The sequence below is a fragment of the Bactrocera latifrons genome, unplaced genomic scaffold, assembly GCF_001853355.1.
Source record: "Bactrocera latifrons isolate USDA-ARS-PBARC rearing strain unplaced genomic scaffold, ASM185335v1 scaffold_25, whole genome shotgun sequence".
NCBI classification, from domain to species: domain Eukaryota; kingdom Metazoa; phylum Arthropoda; class Insecta; order Diptera; family Tephritidae; genus Bactrocera; species Bactrocera latifrons.
This window is the reverse complement of record NW_017536074.1, coordinates 1,166,199-1,176,128: the sequence shown is the minus strand read 5'-3', so window position 1 is coordinate 1,176,128 and position 9,930 is coordinate 1,166,199. Positions and strand designations below refer to the sequence as shown.

Below are 9,930 nucleotides of genomic sequence, written 5' to 3'. Positions count from 1 at the left end.
ATATAAACTAGAGGTCAAAATGTGGCAAGTAAGAGACACAGAGAAGAAAAGTAAAGTATTGGAGATAAAAAACAAAATTCAGACGGAATTTCGCGAAAAAATGGRTATAATAGTGGACAAACCTAGAGATGGAGGTAGAGGATCGGCCAACGATRGAAATATCGCAAGAAAATTCTTTTCTAATGCAGCCTTGAGTTCCGAAATCACAGGAACTGATGAATGTTTGATTCATAGGTATGCTACATTATTGCAAGCCATGGCATCTGGGTATAAAATTAATGCGGAGAAATTTAAACTCTACGCGCTGGATACAGCTAAAGATCTGATAACTGCTTATCCATGGTACTATTTGCCGGCAACCGTTCACAAGGTTTTAATACATGGTTCTGCTGTGATAGAGCATGCATTAGTGTCGATTGGAGAGCTTTCGGAAGAAGCTGCAGAGTCCAATAACAAGGAATTAAAAAATCTAGACTTCAGCACAGTCGGAAAGTGTCGCGTACTTTAACAAACACAGATATCATTAGTGCACTATTGTTGCGCTCAGATCCCTTTATAACAGGACAGAGACAAGTCGATTTTGTTGAAATCTGTTTATGAATTACTAGATGATTGTATATAATTTTTGTTTCCTTAATTTTTCTTTTATTGTTTTTTATATTGGATTTTTGATGATATGTATGTATATGTAAAACAACATTTTTCGAAAAATATAACTGCAATGTAGATAAAAAATAATAATTTCAATTTTATCAAAAACAAAAAATTATTAAGTTTGTTTCGATCATTCCTATGGGAACTACTGGATATAGTCGTTTGATTTGTCAAATTTTTTTATAATTTCTTATCTTTTTTTTTTTTTTGGAAAGAATTTCAACCCGCTATGTCAAGAAAAGTATTTTTGGCCGCTGTTCCATACAAGCGGATCCACTGTGCATTGCCTCCATGTATTGCTGCCCAAATACATAACTGCTTCTGATTTTTGTGTAATATACTGGCTCTATGAGAAGAAGAGCGTTGTATTTGTTATCAAATATCCATAGCTAGTCATTTCCATATTTGCATAAGTCATAATTCTGTTCTCCATGCCAATTTTTACTCCTTGATTTTCTAGAAAGTCCAATGTAATTTGGTACGCAACTTTGCCCTTACTTCTTTATTAACCAGATCCCATCGAATTTTGGAATGTGCTAAGTAAGCATAAGTTTTAGTGAGTTAATCACTCAATACCTGTAAAAAAAAGCAACTACTGCAGAGACATATTGTCTTCCTGGCGACGATTTTGAATTGAAAGATCTGCTTTATGTGATCACCACACTCATCAAAGGTTTCATAATTACTCGACTCGTAGTTTGAAATGATTTGTAATATCTCCGCTGCAGATCCGATTAATGCAATCAACAATGCAACTACAGATGTCGACCAGGATTATTTTTTTAAAGGCCGGTCGAAGGCCGCCAACACAGAAAGGAGTACTACGCGAAAGTACTTCAGTCACCTCGATATGATATACATTTATGTTATATATTATATTAGATTTTTACTTATTTATGTTTATTATTCATAAATCGCATATTATACATACATACATATATGTATATGGAAAAAGTGTTCACAACTCAATATTATAACTTGAAAATTGTTGGAAAGTATTTTTTATTACATATATAGCAAAAAAGGATCACGCAAAAAACAAACAAAGCAAAATCGTTAAAAATTCTACATATTTGCTGTTTAAGATGTGGCAACGCTCGTTTTCCTCATAATTGTAAACAATCTAACCTATTTAACGATGAATGTGCTAAGTGAATACTTTAAAAAATATAAGTTATTTTTATATAGTATTATTTTTGGATATTCCTCCTCTGGAGAAGCTCCCCTATCAGCATAAATCTCATTTATACGGAAATTCATTTTTTTACCCCTCTGCCAAAGTAATCGGAATCGTGCCCCCTTTAGGCCAATATCACCCATTCATAAATTTATTTACATAAAACAACAAAACGATAACAATCATTAAAATATAACGAAAAAACCAAACAACAACAACTCATGTAAAAATATATAAAAATATCATAGTATAAAAATATTTACTATACTATACTACTATATATTGTTATGCGACTCCCGTGCCCATTGGATGGTTTGCAGCCAGGAGGTAAATTCGGCTGTATTCTAACGGAGTCTCCCCAACACCGGGCCGAATTGGGGAGTAACTGTGACCTTACCGCGTCAAGATGCTCTGGCGTCGCGGACCTCCTAGGGGACAAAGGGATAATGGGATGCCCAACTTATTCCAGTGTGAGAGCGCCTCAAAATAAGCGTTTTTTATAACATTTTCCATTATGGCCAGACTGAACAAAATAAAAATGTTTGGGCAATTAAATTAAAACACCTAACATTTATTACGATTGCAATTATTATATATTGGACTTTTAATATACGGCGAAACTACTTAATTCCCTTTTTATGATTTTATGGTATATTAAAACAACTGACTTCGATATTTCAATACTTAATAAGGTGAATTAAGCCTGTTAGTTCTAAATTGAAATGTTTTTAATCATTTGTAATAAAAAATTAATTCTATTACGCATCAAATTCCAAAACGTTTCATAATATATATTTAAATTTCGCATTTTCTTTGGTTTTCATTATTTTAAATTTTGATTAGCGATCATGAACGGCGGCAAAAAATTCCTCCGTTCACATATATTTTTGGTATAATTTCAATTTGGCCGTTCCAGCCATTCCAATTGCAAAACGTCGAAACCTACTCAATCCAGTCAACTGTCAAAGTTCAGTAGGTTTTGGCGTTTAACAATTGAACTCTCACTTCCAGTGAGAGAGGAGTTGGGGATCTCATTATCTTGTTTTTATATACCATAAATTCATTAAAAGGTAGTTTCGCCATATATTAAAAGTCCAATATATAATAATTTACAATCGTAATAAATGTTGGGTATTTTAATTTAAAATGTCCAAAAATTCTTATTTGGTGCGATTTGGCCATAATGGACAATGTTATAAAAAACGCTTATTTTGAGGCGTTCTCACACTGGAATAAGTTGGGCATCCCATTATCCTTGCAACCGAGTTTCTAATGTAAGGACAATTGGGAGTGTTGTACTAACACCTGTGTTATTTGCAGAGCCGTTTGCGATAATTGTGCATCCTGCTCTTACCACTGTGTTTATATTTGCGTACCCATCTAATTCCAATTTAAAAAAAAAACACTAATCGTTAAACTTAGCAATTTTTGATTTATATCCATGGGAGTTTATTCACCAATTCCTCACTGATGTGTGGAACACAATGCTAGCGACAGACTGCAGCAGCACGACAGTGAACTGAAAACAGCGTTGTGAATCCTACTACAAGAACGTTTGTGAGAGGGCAGCAACATAACAATGGCCGGCATGTACACARAACAACGCAGTTGTCCATTTTGCATGTACACAATTTCGTTGTGGCCATACTAATACCTTGCACTTCAATGAAACTTTGAATGCAAAAAATAAGTAAATAGGTAAATTTATTTGTTTTAAATTATCAATTGTTATTATAAATGATGTAACAGTGCCATTTTATGCTTTTATTTTTAAAATAACGTCAGGTTTGTTTGAGCTTTGAATAATTTTACATTTTACATATTAGTAGCATCACCACTCTACCACATCTCTCTATCTTCCATTCTACTGTCAACTCTACTGTCGTCCTACTGCCGTTGGAAAATATAGGACAAAATTGAAGTTAGCGAGAACGACAACTGTCGGCCTGCAGTTGTGTAGTCGTGCAGCTGTCAAAATAGGTCCGTCGATAAGAACGTGTGTATTTTAATATTTGACAGATGTTGTTTGCAGTCTGTCGCGAGCATTGTATTCAACACACGACACCAATTATAACGGATTTCTCGATAAATCATAATACCTTGCAACTAACTATTAAGTTCGAACATTGAAACGTTAAACGAAATTAAAAATTTAAAGGCTTTATACTCTTTATCTCTTATTCAAACAACTTAATGCTTATAACTCATTGTACGAGTGTATATCTCTTTACTACATGACACTCTAATTTAAACTATGTCTGCGGTACAGCCCGGAAGCATATATAGGATATTGTTCGTCACTCGAACAATTCTGGCAACTACGAATTTCGCTGTATTGTTGGTTACAGCAGTTCAACGTCGATTCTATTTTGTTCTGCCATTCGTATGACTACAATACGTACTCTGAAGTGCTGAACGTATAGAGCGCGAAAGACTGCAAGTGACTGCTGTCAAATATTAAAATACACACGGTCTTATGGACACAGATATTTAGATAGCCGCACCACTACACGACTGTAGGCCGTCAGTTGTCGCTCTCGCTAACTTCAATATATTATTAAATTTGCCGATGACAGTAGACTTGTAGGTAGAGAGATGAGGAAGAGTGGTGATGTTACTAATATGTAAAATGTAAAATTATTCAAAGCTCTAACAAACCTGACGTTATTTTACAAATAAAATCATAAAATAGCTCTGTTTTATCCCTTATAATAACAATTGATAATTTGAAACAAATAAATTTACCTATTTACTTTTTTTTTGCATTCAAAATTTCACTATGAACAAAATATTAAAATTTCATTTCACTGAAAGGCCACAACGAAATTGTGCACATGCAAAATGGACAGCTGTGTTGTCTTGTGTAACAATGTGCCGGCCATTGTAATGTCGCTGTCTTCTTACAAATGTTCATGTAGAAGGATTCACGACGCCATTTACAGTTCACTGTCGTGCTGCAATGTCGAGTCGTGTTCTATGTGTTCAGCACCTGAAGTAACCCTTTGAAAGTAATGGAACGTTTCTAAAGCAATTTCTATTGCTATACGCAACTCAGAAATATTGCTATATAAATATTTTATTATTGGCATGTTCGACTAGTGCTTTAAGTGGCTACTATTGGATTAGTGTTTGCATTATCACACTTTATTTTAGTAAACCAATTATTTTTAAGTTATAATTTGAAGCAAAAAAAATAGTAGCGGTAAAAACTTTTCGTAATCTCTACATTCCGTCGTGTCATGAGTCAATTTGCAATATTGACTGTGGGATGATTCAGAAGTTAACATCTATTGCCGGTAGAGACCCTAAGTTACAATGGTTTTGTGTAATAATGATTTAACAATTAATGATAAATAATCTTTAAAAAGATTTAGACATAAGTTGTAAGATCCACTCTATGTTGTTCTAGATCTATATTAGTCACAAATGCACTATATTTTTTTAAGGTCTAAAATTAACAAGTGGAAGCCGTATTAGTTGGTTCATTATAAAACTTGGTTGATGAATAAAAACAGCACACGGGAGTTTTTCAGCTAACTAGCAGCACGTTTATATTGACAATTTAACCTGGCTGGAGGGACGATGGAAGCTGAACCGGAGAACTGTCCGGGAGTTGGTACAGAGAATGCAGGCAAATCTAGCGCTTGCGCTGGTTGCCCCAATCAAGCATTATGCAGTGATCCAAATACCAAATTTGAAGATCCCGGGAAAGCGCTTGTAGCTGAAGCAATGCGTGAAGTCAAACAAAAACTGCTCATCCTTTCTGGGAAAGGTGGTGTTGGCAAAAGTACTGTCACTACTTTATTATCACGTTACCTATCCCGCAAATACCCCGAACATAATTTTGGAGTTTTAGACGTTGATATATGTGGCCCATCGCAACCGCGTTTGCTTGGTGTTGAGGGAGAAAATGTACACCAGTCGGGTTCTGGATGGTCACCAGTTGGTGTGGATGACAATTTATGCCTTATGTCAATTGGATTTCTTCTCGGTTCACAAGACGATGCCATCATTTGGCGGGGTCCTAAAAAAAATGGCATGATTCGCCAATTTTTAAGTGAAGTAGACTGGGGAAAATTGGATTTGCTATTATTGGATACACCACCTGGAACTTCAGATGAACATTTAAGTATTGTGTCATATTTACGAAATAATGAGGCTCCTGATTCTTTAAAAGCTTTAATAGTAACAACACCACAAGAAGCTTCTTTATTGGATGTGCGAAAAGAAATAAATTTTTGCAAGAAACAGAATTTGCCTATATTGGGTGTAATAGAGAATATGTCTGCATTCCGTTGTAGTTGTGGAGAAACGTCTGAGATATTTCCAGCAAAAACAGGGGGCGCTGCAGCGATGTGTTCGGAAATGAATGTACCGTATTTAGGTGCACTGCCATTAGATCCGGAAGTGACTAAAGCTTGTGATTTGGGTGAAGACTTAACTAACATAACAAATTCAACTACAGATGCTCTAGTCAGTATCTGTCAAAAAATTATTGAGACTTTAGAAATTAAAGAAGTCTATTAAAGTTTATATAAAATAAAGTTCAAAGCACGAGGGGAAAATAAAAAGATATGTACTTTTTCCAGATATGTACTTTTTATTTATAGGTGTTGGAGTCTAAAATTTTATGGAACATTTTCGAAAGATTACGGTACAAAGCACAATATGTTCAAGATGGAAATGAGACTAATATGTATTATAAAAAATTTATAATATATTATTTGTAAAATAGTATTCACCCAAAATTAAAGGAAACGCGAAATTTAAATGTATTTGATGAAATGTTTTATGATGAGATTCTTTGTTGTACTAATTTTCAATTGAAAAAGATAAAACTGGAAATATTTATTCATTGAAACTTAACAAGTTTAAATCACTATTAAGTAAGAAAGATCAAAAGTCAGTTGTTTTAATAAATCATAAAACCATAAAATATATTTAAATATTTTCTCCATTAAATGTTATGGGTATGGTTTTTAATCTTAATCAATGTTGGGTGTCTTAATTTAAATACCCAAAAACAAGATTTTTTCTATGGCTACAAAGTAAGATGTTGTAAAAAACGCACTCTCACACTGGAATAAGTTTAACATCCCTTTATCTCTGCACTAGCTTGGTCGGCAATAGAGAACATGGCCTACCGAATACCAAATAAAAATTAGTAGTCTCTTTGATTCGAGGTGTGCTGCTGTTGTTTCTGTAACGGTTTCCTAATACCCGCTTGAGTGGTAAAGTTCAAGTCTGCTAAGGGTGGGGGCTTAACTCAAACTATTCCATTTAGTCGAACGGAAACTGTGATGATGTTAAATACTTGCTTGTGTTTTATTATGCTCTTAGTCGGCTAGTCGTCGACATAATCATGGAACGATCTCTTGATTTTGATCGTAGGAGGAGATTTCCGTCCAAGCAGATAAGAAAGGGGTGTTTTTTTTTATTTAAATCATGCAACCCTCACTTTGTAAGTGTTCAATGGCAGATATCAAGATGCATCCAGTTATCGTGTTCTGTCAAATCGGATACTTCTTCGTCCATGTTTCCTTACATCCAAACTCTATTATTGATGCTGCATAGTTAATGACTAGACGGTCGATTGCCTTCTACTTTGACAACACCGTTTCTTATTCTCTTCCCCAAGTGTAGCGACTGGGGATTTTGTTAGGGCTCTTTATTTTAGGCACATCCAGAAGGAATGAGCTCCGGAGGTAGCGTAAAAGTTCTCTCGAAAGGTGATGAGCAGCAAGCTCCTCCTGCTTCAGACAAACCAAAGGGTGCAAACACTGTGTCTGTTGTAAAACGGTGTACCACGACTCAGACAAGGCGGCGCTAGCGACACTAACAGCGAAAATAACAGCAGCCACCGAGGTCTGGACGGTAGACGAACAATCAAACTCAGGTGACCGAAGTCCAACACTCCGCCCCAACTCCTCACCACATAGTGGGTGAGCAGCGCAATTATTCAGATGCTCTAGAAGATATACTATAGACTATAATATCTGTGATGCCTTTTAGCTAGATGTTGGGGTCGGAGAGCTCACCGATCTTCAGGAGAACATCATTGTCGAGATATAAAAGGAGTGCGGATACACCGAATCTTTCCATGGAGCATAATTGTTGCCAGTGGACGAGAGGACTGAAACCTGACTGAGGGAGATCATTCCCAAACCAAATTATTCGAAAGGGTTTCTCTTATGCGCGAAAAGTGGGGAAGGAATCGTGCCTATGCATAACATGACGGTGTTTTTCCCCAAGATCGCCAGCAAACCATTCTAGTTCATTCTCGGGCTTTCGCCAATGTTGTTTTTCTATTATGTATGTATTTCAAACATTACATGGGTATATTTGCGTCATAAAAAATGTTTTCAAATGGTACTATCAATTAAATAAATAGTATATTCGAACGAAGGCCTCCGGGACGCATAGAGCGCGACAGACTGCAAATGTCATCTGTCAAATATTGAAATGCACACGTTCTTATAATAATAATAATATACCCAACGATTACCCTCCTCCCGCCCAACCGACGTGAGGGGCGCAATCCACGAACGAGCGGTGTTAGCCGAGTCATAAAATCGTTGCGATCTTAAGCTGCTCAGCTATATTTCAACAGCCAAAATTAAGAATTAGATTAAAGTTTATAATTTTTAAATGTTACTTGTTAAGAGTAGATAAAATAATTTTTTTAATGGTAAAGACTGAATCTGGTAGATCAAATGTGCTGGAATGAGAATTGAAATCATGACATATACGGTACTTGTATTTGTTCTAGAAAATTTCAAAAGTAAAGGTCTAAACTGCCTGGTAGAGCGAGCGGGGATGTTGAAATTAATATCAGACAAAAGTGATGGGCTACAGACTGACCCATTGATGAGTTTTACAAGAAATATTATACCAAGCATTTCCCTACGACTAGCGAGTGTAGGGAGATATATAAGTTTTAAACGGTTAGTGTAAGGGGGAAGATTTAAACTGGAATCCCAATGCAAATGATTTAAGGCAAAAAGTAAAAATTGTTTTTGAACGGACTCTACTTTCTCAGAATGAGCTTGATAACAAGGGTTCCATACCACGGAAGCATACTCTAATATAGGCCTCACCATGAAGTAGGGTCTACAGATCTACTTGAAAAGCACATCGGTTTACATTTTTTAAGGTTCAATGGCATGTCATTTCTAACACACCAGAGACTAGGTTGTTTAAGTCTGTTTGCAACTGACATCTTTCGCTATTTGAGGTGAATGATTTGAAAAGTTTTGCATCGTTAGCATATAATAAAACTTTTGAAAACTTAACAACATATGATATGTCATTAATAAATAACAAGAACAGAATTGGACCAAGATTTGCTACCTTGAGGAACGCCTGAAGGAACATTGATCATGTCGGAAAGAGTATCGTTAAATATGACTTGTTGAATTCTATTACTAAGATAAGAAGCAACTCATTTTAGAAATATTGGTTGAAAACYAAGAAGACCAAGTTTATTCAAAAGAATTGAATGGTTTACTTTATCAAAAGCTTTACTAAAATCTGTGTATATAACATCAGTATTCTTATTCTCCCTAAAGCCCGTTGATATATGTGATACAAATTCAAGCAAATTAGTTATTGTAGATTTCCCTTTACAACCGTGCTGAGAACAAGAAATTAGTGGAGAGATCCGGAAGGTTATGTCGTCTGTTATAATGGCTTCAAAAAGTTTAGGTATTGCAGACAACTTTGCTATTCCCCTATAGTTTTCAAAAGATGACCTAAATCCACTTTTATACAAAGGAATAATAACTGACTTTTTCCACATGGATGGAAATAAGCCTTGCATCGAAGAGATGAATTAAATAGTTTTGTTAGGGGTTGGTATATATATTTGGCACATTTCTTAAGAAAGCACGAAGGAATCATATCTGGGCCATAATTGTATGATTGTTCTAATATATTTAACTGATATGTATTGGACATGTAGTTATATGTATTTATGTGTCCATATAAATATAYTAAAAATTAGTCATTCTCCAGTCAAGTAAATTAAATTTTCATAAGTATCTTGTGGAAAGTGTGTGTGCTAAGTGTTAAATTACCTTACAAGCCGCCAGTAATTCAAT

General features: G+C 35.1%; 1 protein-coding gene across 1 annotated transcript; it reads left to right on the top strand.

Annotated features, from left to right (window-relative positions):
• The first annotated feature begins 5,077 nt into the window (after window positions 1-5,077).
• On the top strand, window positions 5,078-6,419 carry LOC108969353 (cytosolic Fe-S cluster assembly factor NUBP1 homolog). Its single transcript, XM_018934003.1, has 2 exons — window positions 5,078-5,214; window positions 5,278-6,419. Exon 2 carries the CDS (start codon window positions 5,414-5,416, stop codon window positions 6,356-6,358), a length of 945 nt encoding a protein of 314 aa, XP_018789548.1. The 5' UTR covers window positions 5,078-5,214; window positions 5,278-5,413; the 3' UTR covers window positions 6,359-6,419.
• Window positions 6,420-9,930: the final 3,511 nt, after the last annotated feature.